At 58.9% G+C, this 15,723-nt stretch overlaps 1 protein-coding gene across 8 annotated transcripts in view; it reads right to left on the bottom strand.

Moving 5' to 3' along the window:
* Positions 1-938: 938 nt before the first annotated feature.
* Positions 939-15,723, bottom strand: part of KCNJ4 (potassium inwardly rectifying channel subfamily J member 4) — a 28,446-nt gene continuing 13,661 nt past the window's right edge. For 3 of the 8 annotated variants that reach the window (XM_070506874.1, XM_070506875.1, XM_014851282.3), the window contains one exon: positions 939-3,099. In XM_070506874.1, coding sequence (XP_070362975.1) covers positions 1,726-3,060 — 1,335 coding nt within the window. In that variant the 5' untranslated portion in view covers positions 3,061-3,099 and the 3' untranslated portion in view covers positions 939-1,725. Of the gene's footprint in view, positions 3,100-4,010; positions 4,196-6,917; positions 7,733-8,214; positions 8,561-10,682; positions 10,802-15,723 lie in introns of those variants that run through there. The other 5 variants (XM_044779749.2, XM_044779758.2, XM_070506873.1 and 2 more) reach the window with 5 other exon arrangements.

The raw sequence follows: 15,723 nt of genomic DNA, 5'->3' as shown, positions 1-15,723 counted from the left end.
GCCTCACCACCTGGATTGGACAACAGAATGCAGTGGAACTGACGGCATGCAAGCTCAAGGCTCAAGAGACTTTACAGCTTCCGCCTTCACCTCCTTAAGCAGCTGCCCTGAGATGCCATGGAGGAATTTGGTGTAGCCTGTTGGAGGAGAACAGAAGCCCCCCAGCCAACAGCCAGGCCAACAGCTCGACGTGTAGGGGAAGCCATCTTGGACCTTACAGCCTAGCTGACATTCCCACTGAGCAAAGCTTCTGGAGCGAGTCCAGAAGAAACCAAACAAGGAACCCCCCCAGCCCACCCATGTAAGCTTGAGAAAGGATAAGCCGCAGTTGTCTCAGTGTTGGGGTGATTTGTTACACAGCACAGGCTAACTGAAGCCCAGAGAAGGGAAGGGACTTACTGAAGGTCCCACAGTGAAGCAGGGACCAAGTCTGACTATGACCAGGTTTTCCAGCTGCCCCCCAGAGCCCTTCCCACCATCGCAGCCAACTCCCTCGGCCCAGCCCCGTGTGTGTGCACGTGTGTAGGGGTGTCCACCAGGTGGGCCCTTCCCATTTCCGGCTGAATTATAGAGGGTTGGCGGACATCCACACAGGGCTGTCATGGCCATCGTCTCTTGGGAGGGAGGTATGGTTCATCCCATTCTACAGATGATGCACCAGAGACCAGGAGCTGCTGGGCAACTTGCTGGCAGCCACACGGCTAGTAAGCAGCAAAGCTCTGCCTCAAAGCCAGGTCCTCTGACGCTCTCTCAGGATCCTGCCCATTGGCTCCCGGGAAGGAAGATGGCAGGGAATAAGGTTCCCTCCAAGGGTCAGCATCTCAGAAAGGGGCACACACACGGGCACACACACACCCCACTCACGTCGCGTTGGTCTGTCTTGCTCTCTCTTTGTCTCTCTCTCTTCTTCCCAGCCCTCCGTCTTCAAACTGTTTACCCCTAATGGACCATATACTTTATTAAAAATATATAGTTACAAACTCCATTGTCAGTCTGGGCTGGGCCTGGGGGTCCAGAGGGACCACAGGAAGGGATGGGCCCTCATCCTGCCCCTTGGGGTCCCGCCTCTGCGCTCAGACCCACCACCATCCAGGGGCCAAGATGGCTGGCTTTGAGGGCCTCCGGGGAGCAGCCAGGGGCAGGGGAGGGGCTAGGTTGCCGGGCCGAGGGGAGGAGGAGGGGTGCACAGAGAGGGGCCACATCCCCGCGTCCTGCAGGTACAAATGCGGAAGGTGGGTTTGGTGCCTCCATCTCTCTCCATTTATAGATATTTACAAAAGAAAGTCATGAGCAACAGGCCACAGTCATGCAAAAGAAACGCACCCCCCTCCCTCCCTCCCCTGAGATGAACCCCCTGCCCACCCCAGAACACCATGATGCCCACCCCCCAGCAGTCCAGCCGCCTTCCCCAAGGTTCTGAGAGCAAAGGGGGCATGTCCTTGAAGGGTCAGTGGGGAAAGGGTGGTGGGTCTGGGGTCCCCAAGCCACCAGTGGGTAGGTGCTGGGGACTCAGGCTGACAGGGTGGAGGGTATCCTGGCCCTTCCCAGGCCTGGGCTCTGGAGTCAGTAGGAAGGGACTTTGAAGTCCCAGTCTTTGAAGCCCCCACTTCCCTCCAGAAGGTCCAGGGAACCAGGGTCAGCTCTGTCCTGAGTGTGGAGGGGTGTCCTGGCGTCCCACCCCCAGCAGAGGCTCTTGTGGGAAGCAGTCAGCACAGGGCCCGGAGGTCAGATGGCAGACTCCCTGCGGTAGGAGATGTTGTCCAGCGGAAGGGTGGCTTGCATGCGCTCCAGATCCAGGTGGCTGCCAAACTCCAGCATTCGGATGATGCCCGCCTCCTCCTTGGAGCCCGCCTCCAGACCCAGGCCCGCGGCCACCGCGGCAGCGGCCGCTGCCTCCTCCTCCATCTCCTCTTCCTCCTGGCTCATGAGAGCCAGCTCGTTCTCGTAGCAGAAGGCACTGGGCGGGGGCGGCGGGGCGGGCAGCACGGTGATCTTGCTCTCCTGCAGCTCCCGGGCGGAACAGCAGGGCGTGCCGGCCACCTCGTAGGTCTTGTGGAAGCGCGAGTAGTCCACCTTGTAGTGACTCTTCTCCTCAAAGACCACGGGCTCAAAGCGGTGGCCCCACAGGATCTCACTGGCCAGGTAGGAGCTGCGGGCCTGGGTGGTCATGGCGGTGGCCTCCACCATGCCTTCGAGAATCACCACGATCTCAAAGTCCTCCGACTCCAGCTCCTCTTTGCCCATGCCGTAGAGCGGGCTGTCCTCATCAATCTCGTGGACGATGATGATGGGTGACACCAGGAAGATGCGGTCCAGGCCGATGTCATAGCCCACGTTGAGGTCCCGCTGATCCAGCGGCAAATACTCGCCCTCCTGGGTCATATAGGGCTTGATGAGCTGGGCCCGCACGTGGGCCTCCACGATGTGGCTCTTGCGCAGGTTGCCCACGCGCCACATCAGGCAGAGCTTGCCGTCGCGCACCGAGATGACCGCATGGTGGCTGAACAGCAGCGTCTGCGCCCGCTTCTTGGGCCGAGCCATCTTGGCCATGATGGTGCCGATCATGAAGGAGTCAATGACACAGCCCACGATGGACTGGACCACCACGGCGATGACCGCCAGCGGGCACTCCTCCGTCACGCACCGGAACCCATAACCGATGGTTGTCTGCGTCTCCACTGAGAATAGGAAAGCACCCAGGAAGCCATTCACGTGCATGATGCAGGGTTTGGGGGCCACCGGGGCAGCCCCACCGCTGCCCACCGGGGCCCCGGCCGCAGCCACCGCTGGGCTGGCCTCCAGGTCACCATGGAAGAAAGCGATGCACCAGAAGAGGAGGCCAAAAAAGAGCCAGGAGACGAGGAAGGCCGCGGAAAAGATCATGAGCATGTAGCGCCAGCGCGTGTCCACGCAGGTGGTGAAGATGTCCGCCATGTAGCGCTGCGACTTGTTGCTCAGGTTGGCGAAGTAGACGTTGCATTGGCCGTTCTTCTTAACAAAGCGGTTGCGGCGTTTCCGCCGGGGCACGTGGGCCTGCCCGTTGCGGCTGTGCCCGTGCATGTCCTGAAGCCGGCGTGGTCACCTGGGAAGACGCAGGGCCTAGGGAGGAGAAAGCAGACGCGTGAGAGGCTGGGGAGTGAGGAGCTGCTGTGGGGGTGGGCTTTCCCAGAGCCCCGGGGCACCCGGGTCAGGGGGGCACCCAGGTCAGGGGTGGCAAGGCGCCTGTCCAGGGATGCTCAGAAGGGGAGGAGCCTAGACTGGAACCTGAGACGTCCTCCGCCCCATGGACAGAATGAGACAGTGAAGGGGGTTCTGACAACAGGGAGGGAGTATCGAGGCCTATGTCAGTGCCTCTGAGGCTATCGCAGCTCCAGGATTGGGGTCTGTGGGACCCGAAGCTGAGGCCACCAGGATCCAGGTCCCAGCCCCAGCCCCTCACTCTGCCCATCTCCAACCCTCCTTTGTCCTCTGTTCTGGGAGCTTCCTGATGCCCTTTTGGCTCCACCCTCCCACCATTTGTCCCATTTGCCCCAAGCAGATGGAGCTGTGAATGCTCTGGTCCCCTATCACCGCCTTGGTTTCAGCCTCTGCCATCTGGGATCTCGGGGGCTGGACATTCTCCTGTGCTGTCCAAAACGGCAGCCACTGGGCACCAGTGGCTCTTACATTTAATTAAAATTAAGTCAAATTTTGACTTCGGTTTCCCAGCTGCACTAGCCACATTTCAAGTGCTTAGTAGCCACAGGTGGAAATGGCCACCATACTGGACAGAGCAGATATAGGGCATTTCCATCCTCGCAGAAAGTGTGACTGGACAGTGCTGGGACCCACAGCCTCTCTTTGGCTCCTGTCCTGTCCCCAAACTTGTTGGGAGCAGCGGTAGGTGAACACTCCACTGGTAGTGATCATGATGGAGGAAGGGGAGCCCCCAGCTTTGGTTCCTGTGTAGGCATCGCTGTTCCTATGTCACAGGTGAGGGAACAGGGGCTCAGAGAGGGGAAATGACCTACCCAAGGCCACACAACTTGTAAGTGGGTCCAAACCCAGGTGTGTCTAACTCTTCAGCTCCCAGGTGCTGTCAACATTGATGAGTTCATGGTGTGGGGACCCCGAGTCGGGGAGGCAGACACATCCACTGTCGAGCTCTGTCCCCTTGGACAACTCACTTCACCTCTCTGAGCCTCAGTTTCCTCATCTGTAAAATGAGGATCAAAACTCCACCTCACAGGACCCGAGGAGATAGTAAGTGCTTGTTTGAAACCAGTCGCCCTCCTGCCTTCCTTCCCGCTTCCCGGGAGCGGGAGAAGCTGGTGAGAGGCAGTTGTCGCCTGTCAGCATCCCCAGCTGTGCCCGTGGAGGCGGCCCCGCACCCCACCGGGTGGCGGGTGGCGGGCGCACCAGCTGGGCCCGTGGCGGGCAGAGCCTCCCTCCACCCCTCCTTTCCGCGGGGGCCCCAGGAGGGAGATGATGCTGCCCAGCGCCCTGGCGGCTGGCAGGGCTGGGCCCGGGTCTGGGTTCCCGGTAACGTTTTGGCCCAGAATTATGTAAGGCTGGAAGTTCTATTTTCTGTCCTATTCTTCTTCCTGATCTAATTGTGCATCTGTGGCAATGTTTATACACTTCCCCCAGTTCAGGACAACTCGGTTGCCGCAGCAACCGGTGCGCGCCAACGCTGTAATTTAGAGATCAACAGCTTCAGAGCCAGCCTCTTCCCGGAGACACTCCCTCTCTCAGCCAGGGAGAGTGAGCCCTGCGCCCCCTCCCACCGTCACCCCACCCCGACTCTGGGTTCTTCTCCCTTCCTCCCTTAAAAGGAGCTCCCTGCATCCTACAGTCCTGAACTGAAGTCCCAGATCCACCATGTAGCTTGGGCAAGTTACTCGGCTGCTCTGAACCTCAGTTTCCTCATCTGGAAAATGGGACCAGCGAGCCCATCAGTCTGAACGGGTAACATGGGTGTGCAATGCTGGCCCTCAAGAGGTCATAGCTTTAGCTAGGAGTGCCAGACCCTCTCTGCCACCTCCCTAGAGTCCCAAAGCCAGGGCTCCAGGTGGCAGCCCTGAGGGCACTGGGGGCCAGGGGCACCTTCTAGGCTGTAAATAGCTCTCAGGGAGGTCTTCCTTCGCTAAATGCCTCCCGCTCCGCTCTGTCCCACTGTCCTGAATGCCTGCATTAGCACCGAAGAAGGAACCAGAGCCTGAAGGAATGGAAGACCACTGATTTTAAGACCCTCATTTTACGCCTGAGGCCGAGGAAGCCCAGAGCTGGCACAGACTTGCTAGGGGCCCCAGAAAGAGGCAAGGTGGGCCAGCCCTGAGCCTGTCTCCTCACTCCCGCTCCTGGAAGGTCAAGGTGCTCCTGGGGGGAGAGGCTGCCTCCCTGGAGGGGGTGGGGGTGGAGTTTGGGGCTGGGAGAGAGAGGGCCCCAGCAGACCTGGACTCACCCGCCACAGGTCTCTGGGAGAGAGGCTGGGGGGACAAGTGATGGCGACCTGGGCCTTCGGTGAGTGAGGACACTGAGGCCCTTGCCGGGTGAGGACCCTGCCCAAGGCCGAACACGAGCCCAGGGTGCTGGGGGCCCTAGTCTCCTGTCAAAGGGACGGGACCTGCCCTGGGACTGCATCCTGAGCTGCCGGAGAGGGCTGTTCGTGGGCCCCCTCTCCAGGAGGGCCCTGGGGATGAGGGGTGAGGGAGACCATCCCGCGTAGCTATAAACTCTTGGTCCTCGCCTCACCAGCAAGGCCCACTGTTTCCCATTCATGAGTGGAAGCGACGGGAGCCGCAGCCAAGCCCCGTGCCCCAGGGCCAGCCCCAAGGCTCCTCGTGTCCCCACCCCCACACTCACACCTGCAACTTCAGTGCTCACCCCCAGCCCCTGCCTTGCCACCCCCGTCTCCCCATCCCCAGGAGCCCCACATGGCAGCCCAGGGTGGGGGACAGCTTATCCCCTGCCCCTGCACCTCCTCTCCTGGTCACAACAACTATTGCCAAGCCCCTGTGCCGACAGCTTTACCTGTCTTAGCTCGGGTGATGCTCAGAAGCGTCTGCTCCTGGGCTGTTGGGAGAGCTGCCCCAGGCACAGGTGCTCCACCCAGACCCGCCACTCTTGCCCCCCGAGGAGCCCGTGTGCAGACCCTCAGCCAGTGCCCCCAGCCCTCCGTCGCAGGGACCCGCTCACATAGAGAACACTCCCGTCACCAAGGACTCCCTCGGCCGAAACGACAGGCCCGCCCGCACCCACACAATCTGGGACCCAAAAGTGACAAGTACGAAGCTTGGCGTTGTGCTTTCATGTGACAACCACTGGGAGAGGACCAGATTTTCTTCCCTTGTTTGTCACACGGGGCTTCCTGTCCAAGGCACAAGGGCCGGAGGGAAAAGCGAAAGAGGGAAGGGGCACAGAGGCAGAAGGGGGCGAGAGGCACTGACAACTGCGTGCCAGCCTGACAATTGCGTGCCAGCCTCCTCTGGATGTGGAGGTTTTACTAAAAGAATGAGCGAGCGAGCACTCTGGTTGTCTAGGCACCTGTATCGGCTGCAGTTCAGCTGTGCTTTTCTGGGAGGGAGGGAGCTCTCGACTCCTCTGTTCCGAACATGCCCTGCGAGCATCAGGGAGGAGCGAGCGGTCAGCACATTTCTAGGCTGGAGGCTCTGGGAGGCAGGGTTCTCTCGCTGCCTTGCTGGGTCACCTCAAAAGTCCTTCCACTGCCCACCTGGTTCTTCCTCCAGTCGCTGTCCTTTATTCGAAGAGGACATCCTGGGACTCTTTTCACAGCAAAGTTTCTTTCTTTTTGGGAATCATGGGCATGGGAGATGCTGGCTGCTTTTAAAAAATTGGAATGTCCTTTCTCGCCAAAGTGAAGGATTGACAATGCTGGTCCGGTTACCAAATTCTTTTTCTCTTTTAATTTTGCTGTGCTGTGGAGATCCACAATCTGGAGACCCTAGTCCAGACTTCACTGGACAACTGGGGAAACTGAGGCCGAGAGCAGGGTTGTGGCATGGTGAATCAGCAGCTGGTAAAGGACGCTTGGGCCTCAGGGAGACAGTGAAGGTGACCAGCAGGGCTGTCCACTCGCTGGCACCCTCGCTATCCTGCCCCTTGCTGAGGAGTCAAGGAGGGCTGGGCCCTGCCTACAGGGGTCCAGAGGGGGCAGGAAGACCACCTCTTAGGTTTTCCCTCGGATTTTATGACCCTAAACGCCCCATCCTTACCCACAACTCCTTTCTCAAAAGAAAAGCTGATAAAGTGGCAGCCTCGGTGGACTCCAGCACCCCAGGCGGGCTGTGAGGGCAAATCTCTCAGCTCCCACCCTCACCACTCAGGGGAGACACGACGGCGGCAGCCGCAGGTGAGCCTCAGCCGGGCCCTCCGGCCCCAGACAGCAGCGGCCGCTCGTGAGACCTGGGGCGGATGGGGCCTGCTCTCAGCCCCCTGGACAGCAGGAGGGAGGGGCCAGAAGGCCACACTTAGGGAGCACTCAGCCAGCGCCAGCCCGCAGGGCCCTTGGGCATCCCATTGTTATTGGGTGGGACAACAGGCAAGATGAAGTGACTTGCCCGAGGTCACACAGCTCAGCCATGGGGCCCAGCGGAATCCGCCGTCCTTCTCTGTGGCGATTCTCAGGAATCGAACACTCTGGAGTGCCAGCCCTCTGCCAGGCACCGCCTGGCCTGCCTCGCTGAAGCGTCACTGCAATCCTTTGTTCATTTAACAAGTATTTATTAAGCACCTATGACAGCAACAGCAGGGTTATTATTTCTGTTCCCAGCTGAAGAATCAGAGGCTGGGGCAGGGGCGGGGGGGGGGGGGGGAGAGGAGGGTGGGGTCACGCAGCAGAAGCGACAAAGCCAGGGTTCCGACTCAGGCCTAGCTGGCTCCAGGTCCTCAGATCACTCTGGTCCCCACGTGCTCTGCTCCACCAGGATTCCCTTGTGCCTCCCGCCAGTGCCCTGGCCAGCCCAAGCGCCCTCCGCTCTCTGAAGCCTTCGCTGGCTGTCCTGCCAGCCGCCAGCCCTGCTGAGCCCCCGGCCCTCACTGTCTGTCTGCACCACTTGGCTTCTGTCCAACTTTATGAAAATACGTGCTGGTCAAACCCTCGTGTTTGGGTGGCAAGACCTGGTTCTCAGTCTCAGCTCTGTCACCTCCTAGCATGTCCTCTTTGGACCTCAGTTTCCTCATCTGCAAAATGGAGATGATGATAACAGTACCCACCTCACCAGGCCGTTGTTGAGGCGAACATGACACCCACTACAGAATAGAGACATCGGCTGAGGGTCCCACAGGGCATTGCAGGTAAAATGCAAAAAATGATGATGATGGTGATGATAATGACGATAATGAAGAAGATGATGACGATGAAGATGATGATGATAATGAAGATGATGATGATGATGGTGAAGGTGATGATGATGGCGATGATGAAGATGATGGTGATGGCAACGTAAGAGCACTGGACTGGGAGTCAGGAAGCTTGGCTTCAAGTCCTGGCTCCACCACTAACTTCTCCAGTCAGCTGCTCCTTCGCTCCATCTGCAAAATGGGCGACCGTAATTGCTCCCTGGTAGGAGGGTTGGGAAGATGTAATGAAACAAGGCGCCCAGCACAGAGTCTGAAATAAGGCGGGTGATCCAGTGGGTGTCCTGAGTCTGATCAGCCCACCCATCCCTGAGCCCCTCTTGGGCCTGGAGTAGGGGGTTGACTCTTCTTTTCCCACAGGGAGCACCCACAGGGCGATGGGCTAACAGTGCACCCCAAGTGGTTCGAGAGGGTGCGAAGACTTCCTTGGGGGACGTGGAAGGAATGAACACCACGGTCCCACTTCCCAGCCCCATGAGGGCACAGGGCCTGCCCTCCTCCAGCTCTGACGCCTCCCGGGGCCTGGACGGGGGCCCTCTCAGCTCCAACACACAGGGCTTTGCAGAGGGACAGGGCTCAAGGTCCAGGCGGGTGAGCTGTGCTCCTCAAAGAACAAAGGGGAACTGAGGCTGGATCTGGCACCGGGGGAAACTGTGGCAGGGTGTCTCCTCCTGCCTGTGCCTTCTGCAGGCCCGGTCCTGCTCCTCAGACCCAGGGAGGTCTGACTGACGCCTCTTCATGAATTTCCAGAGCCCACATCTTCCCGTCCCAGTGCTGTGCCTTTGACTCTGGAGTCTCTGTGCCACTTTCTGCCTGTGTGACCTTGGGCAAGTTACTTAACCTCTCTAGCCCCTGCACGCCTCATCTTTAGGTGGGGCTAATAACAGTCCTTACCTCATAGGATTGTAATGAGGGATACGTGGATCGTGCACATCACATGCCCAGCACAGAGTAAGTGACTGATAAGTGGTCTGAATCACTCCCAAGGGCGAACAGTCGTTCCCTCGACCTCCCCGGAATTTCAGAGGCAGCGTCCCAGAGCGCCCACACCCCTCCCGTGGCCCTGCCCGGCGTGTCTTCCCGCACCAGTGCCAGGGAGCAGGGGACAGACGCTCACAGGGCAGGCAGGTAGTGGGCGGTCCTGCCCGGCTCCCCAGGTCCCTCGAGCTCCCTGAGCCTGACGTCTTCACGTGCAGAGGAACCGTCATCCCTACCTTGCAGGGTGGCCGTGAGGGCTAGAAGCAGCTTGTCGATTGTCACAGACGTGCAGGCCACACAGTGGTGCTCAGCCAACACTGTTTCTCCCCCACGCCTTCTTCTGGACCCTGGGTCCAGCCCCTCCCCCACTGGCCAACGGTGTGACATTGCGAAATCCACACAGAGAAGTCGGTATGCACTTCCTCTGTGCGGGCACTGTTCTGAGTGCTTCACACTGATCAATTCCTGCCACCGGCACCATGACCTCAGAGGAAGCTACCATTATCATCCCTACTTTAGGAGTAAGAAAACCAAGGCACAGAGAAGTTCAGCAACTTGCCCAAGGTCACACAGCTTGTAAGCGGCAGAGTGAGGATTTGGAAACAGGCTGTCGATATCAGAGCACATTCATTAGACACGCTGCTCTCCTGCCTCAAAGAAACATTGTCACATCACATGTTTCTTCCACTTAGTAAACATTTATCAAGCCTTACTATGTGCCAGGTTCTGTGAGGTCAGTTCTATTGGGAAAAGAGGAACTGAGTCATAGGACAAGTTGGAGCCAGGACCCAGGTCCTGCATTTCGGGTCCAGCCAGAGTCTAGACACACAAGCGACTGAGCTCCAGAGGGGCTCTGAGCAGCGTGGGGTGAACTGGCTCATTCCTCCGGCTCTGCAGCCCCTCTCCCTCCCAACCACTCAGCCAGCAGGTGAACAGGCTCAGAAAGCAGGTTCCCCCGAAATGTCCAGCCAGGCCTTCCGGTCAGGGCCAAATGGCAGGAGCTGGTGGCTGGAGGACCCAAAAGCTACTGCTCCAACTTGCAAGTGTGCCCTTTGCTGCATTGCCAACACCTGGCCCCGGCCCTGATGGAGAGCTCACCACTTCCGCAGGGGCCCCTGCTGTTGGCCAGACAGCCCCACCAAAGAGGTCACCCCAGACACGGTGTGCCTCTTCCCTAGGGGGATGTGAAGGCAGAGCAGATCCCCGAAGTTCCCTTTTCTAGAATAACCTCAGCTCTCTCGCTAGTGGTGGGATTCAACCCCCACTGCCTTGCTGTGGCTTCGGAGGATCTGGCCTGCTGCGCGCTCTTCCTCCAAGGTCACCCGTTCAATTACTATTTACTGCACCTTTGCTGCGGGTCAGGCACAGGCCGCGGACTTGCCCAGCTTCTGGGTCAGCTGGGGAGAGATGCTGTGCCCGTAACGAGCATCTGCACAGGCGGGCAGCCATAAATTGTGGTAAGTGGCTGGAAGGAAAAAAACAGCATGATGCCAGAGAGACGACAGGGGCTCTAGTAGGATGGGGGTCCCCGAAGGCCTCTTTGAGAAAGTGACGTTTAAACTGAGACCTGAGCAGTAAGTGGGAACCAAGTCTGTCAAGAGAATTGTGTGTCTGTGTGAAAGGGGGGGTGCAGAACATTCCAGACAGAGTTTGGTGTGTCAAGAATCAGCAGCAGGGCCAGGTGGCAAGAGCGAAGTGAGCAAAAGGGAGAGCTGCCCAGGATGAGGTCTCCGGGTTGGGGGTGAAGATTTCATCCTCATGACCATGGAAACAGGCGGCGGGCAGCCGTGCTTTGCCTGGTTTGGTCTTTTAAATTTTCACGGGAAATCTTTAAGACAAGTAGAAATAAGGGATAATGCAATAAACCCTTGTGTACTCACCACCAGGCTTAAGAAGTATAACATCCTCAGGACGGTCCCAGGGGCACCCCCTGCCCTTGTCTGGCCTCGGAGGCCTCCTCTGTCCGAGTGTGGAGTGTGCACTGGGACAGGTGTGTGAGGACCCCGTGGGGGGCACAGTGGAGCCCGGTGAGGGGGCTACCGCTGCGGCCAGGCTGGCAATGATGGTGGCTCGGAGCTGCCCAGGGACACTTGTTGTGGACAAAGAGCCCGCAGGGTGGTGGTGCCCTGGATGTGGGGCTGGGAGGAAGGGTGTCAGGATCAGGTAGCGGTGGGACACTGAAAGAGGACCGGCTTCCAGGATCACTGCAGGTTCTAGTGTGTTGTGGCCTTGGGGTATCCAGACGGAGACATCCAACGGATGCGAGATCCTGGGATCCGGGAGGAGTTAGACACGTAAGATCTCGACCCCCTGGGTGATGCTTTGGGCTGTGAGAGTGGATGAGCTCTCCTGGAGCGACAAGGCCGACGGGAAGAGAAGAGGGCCTCAGACCCAGCCCGGGCATCCCCTGCTAGTGGAGGAGAAGCTGGCACGGCAGATGGAGGCCAAGCGGCGGAGAGAGGGGCAACTGGACGGCGGCCCCCGAAGCCAGAGAAGAGGGAGCTTTAGCAGAGCTGCCCGGCTAGCTCTGACCAGCCCACACCACCCGAGGCCAGCAGCCCACCTCCCTGCTCCACGCGGATGCCCTCCCTCCCCCACCAGAAAGGGTGAAGACTCTTCTTGGGCAGAGAGAAGGCAAGGTGCTGGGGCGGGGGAGCTGCGGGTGGGGGGCAGGAGCAGAGGGGCCCTCGGTGCAGCCCAGGGCTGCCTCCCCCTCCCAGCACCCCAGCCAGGGGTGCGGCAGGCGTGGAGATCGCTGCCCTCCACCCACACTGCCTTGCGCTTGGCCTCTCAACAAACACGACTCCAGGAGCTGCGGCTGCTGCGCAGAGAAGAGAGTCTCCCAGATCTTGGGGAGTGGGGGCTGATGTCCCCCCACTCACACAGGATCCCCTGGATTCTCTGCTGGGCCCACAGGCGGCACCTCAGAGGAGGCGTGGGGGAGGCAAGGAGTGGGGCAGGGTGTCAGCCGCGCGCCAGGCTCGCTCCCTCCCTTGCAGGGGGTAATTCAGCAGGGGCCACCCCAGGGTGACTTTGACTGCCTATGGCACTCAGGTGCACCCCGGGACCTCAGCCTGCAGCCAGTCACGCGTGCAGATAGCCGGGTGTCTCGTGTGCCCAGACCAGCCTGGAAGCAGCCCGATGCCCATCCATGACTCGTACGCCACGCAGCCAGAAAAAAGGGAGAGGGAGCCCTGGAAGGAGGGGTGTGGGTCTCCAAGATGCGTTCTTCAGCGAAAAAAGGCAACAGCGATGAACGCTGAGTATAGTATCTACCGTCTGCATAAAAAAGGAGAGAAAAGAAATTTATAGATACGCGTATTTGCTTGTCTGCGCTTGTCTGTGGATGGAGACCCAGGAAACTGGTGACACTGGCAGCCTCCGGGGAGGGGAAGCAGGTGGCTGGGGATGGGGTGGGAGGAAGAATTCTCACTGAATTCCCGTTTGTGTCTTTTTAATTTTAGAACCATATGAATGTATTACCTACAGAAAAAAAGACACATAGAAAGTTTTAAAATTAGTGTGTACATATGTGTATTTTTCTGAGAAGAGTCATAGCATTCATAAGGTCCTCAAAAGGGACTGTGATCCCAGAAAGACTGAGAACACTTCACTTATGTGCTGTGTGGCCATGGAAAAATGCCTTAACCTCTCTGAGTCGCATCCACAAAAAGGGGAGGAATAACACCCACTTCACAGGCATGCTGCAAAGATGAACAGTGACGGTGGAGGGAAAGGTTTATAAACCGTAAAGTGCAGAACATTTTTTGGAAGGGGGTGATTTCCCGTCACCTCCCAACCCCCTCTTCCACCCCTCTGAAGCTCCTCTGAGCCACTGGCCTCCTAGCAGCGCTGACGGAGGCCACTGCCTCGCCCTCGCCTTCCTCCTTGAGCCCTCCAGGCCGGGGGCCCCGCGCAGCACCCAGGCTCGGCCTTGGCTTAAAATACCAGCGCCCCAATCACCCTCTGGAGCAGTGACAAGCTGGCGTCTGCAGCACATCAAACCCAGCTCCGCCAGGACAGAAGGATCGCCCCTCCCCCGCTGTCCCCATCTCAGGCTGTGACCTCCCAGGGGGTCACTCAGGCCCCAGGGGGTCACTCAGGCCCGGGAGTTACAATGTGGTATAAGGACCAACATCTAGTGTTTACTCCAGGCCAAGCCCCAGCCTCTCCTTTGGTCCTCTGACCCCCTGGGGGTGAGCCCTGTCATTTTCATTCCCACTGGGGGCTCAGGAGCTTCCCCAGGCAGACGACCCTCCGGACTAGGACCTGGACGCTGGCCCCACCCCTAGTCCATCCAGCCTGCAGAGTCCTCCCTGTTCTAAGCCACATCACTACCAGATGACTCCAGAGCCTCCTCCTGCACCTCCCTCTCCGTCCTCTCCTCCTGCAGTCCTGTCTCCACACGGGCTGAGGCCCCATGTCACTCCTTGCTCAGTGCCCTCGAGGCTTCCCATGGCGCGGTCCTGCCCTCTCTGACCTCACCCTCCACTCCCCACCCCCACCCCTGGCCACGCGGGCCTTTCTTCCTGTCCCTTGATCGCACCAAGTTCGTTCCTGTCTCTGAGGCTTTACACTGGCTGTCCCTCTGGTTGGGATCCTCCCAGCCTCGAGCCTTCCTGCCATTCAGGTCCTGATGCAAAGGCTGCCTCCTCTGGGCACGCCCATCTGCATCCCACTCTTCCTTGTGGCATGCCGGGACCCAGGCCAAGCCCATCGGCAGCCTCCTTAAGTGTGGGGACCTCGACTCTCACTTCACCCTGAACCCCAGTGCCGGGCGCACAGAAGATGCTTAATAAACATCTGATGACTGACAAGGAAACGAGACGGTTTCAGCCTGTCATAATCCCTGTGAAGGACCCAAGCAGGGCGATGTGACAGAACGTGACCAAGGAGGAGCTATTTTTGTCACCGCAGTCAGGGAGAACCTCTCAGCGGAGGTGGCCTCTGAGCTGAGACCAGAAGGAGACCTTCTGTGGCACTGGAGTGGGGGCAGCACATCCGAGGCCCCGGGCCTCTGCCTTGACCTCCCACAGGGCCCTGGCTTCTCCTTAGCAGCCCCTGGTGTCCTCCTGGGGTGAGCAGGGCATCCTGGCTTCAGCGCAGGGTCCTGGGTCCATGGGGGGGCATGTGCAGGGCCCAGCTGCAGAGGGCGGGCAGGCAGGTCCGGGAAGGGCCAGAGATGGCGTAGGGGCACTTGGCCTGCTCTGCCTGACACTCCTGCTCATCCACGAGTGACCGTCACTATCAGAGTGCCTACTACGTGCAGGCAAAGCGCTACATGCTTACTCACCATTTCTGACCATCTGCCCAGTGGGCTCCTCAGGCCAGACACTCTCAGGCTCCGCTCACTCATCATTCATTCATTACCCTGAACACACGCTGAGCTGAAACGGCATCTGCCCCCCTGCCTGATGTGTCTCCACACAGCAGAGCGCCTCACTTCTGAGGGCGCTCTATAAGTCACGTGGAGGGAACCAACATGTATTGAGCGCCTACTATGGGCTGGAGGAAGAGCAGAGAGCAAGACACAATTGCGTGTCAGCGTGTGAGGACAGGAGGCAAAGGGTCTGCACGGCCAGAGGGCGTAGCGAGTCGGTCCCCAGGAAGATGTGGGGCAAGTGGGGAGCACAGAGAAGCAGCAGGGCTGGACCAGGGCCAGGCTGGGCAGAGTGGGGCCCAGGCCCCGGCGCGGGGTGGTTGACTGTGGGGCTCGGAGGCCTGGAGCTAAGTGGGCTGCTGGGCAAAGGAAGGGAGGTCTGAGGACAGAGCAGGGGCATCCGGGAAATCTCAGCATTTATATCCTTAGGAACCGAGCATCCTGGACAAGAGCAGTCTGCACACCCGAGCCCCTGTCAGTGGGGCCCCCAGGATTTCCACACAGGCACCAGCTCTCCAACTTTCTGCCCAAGACCCAGGGTAGGCACAGACATATTGTACATCGCTACCCATCATACACTAGATATATTTTAAAAGCTGAAGCAAGAGCGTCACAAAATGATACTTACCCTCACTGCATGAAAAGTGCTTGAGATTTTCTTTTTTAGTTTAAAGAAAATAAGTAGTGAATTCACTAAACCAATTTTACAGCCACGAACGGGTCAGGACCGCACGCAATTTGAAAAACACTAAGCTGGGGGTGCCCAGGAGCTGTGGACGCGTTGACACAGGGACCTAGGGCTTCTTTTGAAGCTGCGACTGATCACGCTTGGGCCACGGGCTTTTGGGGGAGCTGTTGGAGGTCACGGGAGAATTCTTGGAACAGTCTTTTAGACCCTGAGTCACCTCTAGTGTCCGAAACAATAGGGACTCTGGGTTCTGCGTCCAATCCCTTCCCCTGGCCCTGTGTTAGAACCCACTGCTGTCCCCCTAACAGGTGTCACTCAG

Source organism: Equus asinus, chromosome 4 (assembly GCF_041296235.1).
Source record: "Equus asinus isolate D_3611 breed Donkey chromosome 4, EquAss-T2T_v2, whole genome shotgun sequence".
Taxonomy (NCBI): Eukaryota; Metazoa; Chordata; class Mammalia; order Perissodactyla; family Equidae; genus Equus; species Equus asinus.
The sequence above is the reverse complement of the archived record's forward strand: the minus strand, read 5'-3'. Positions and strand labels throughout refer to the sequence as shown.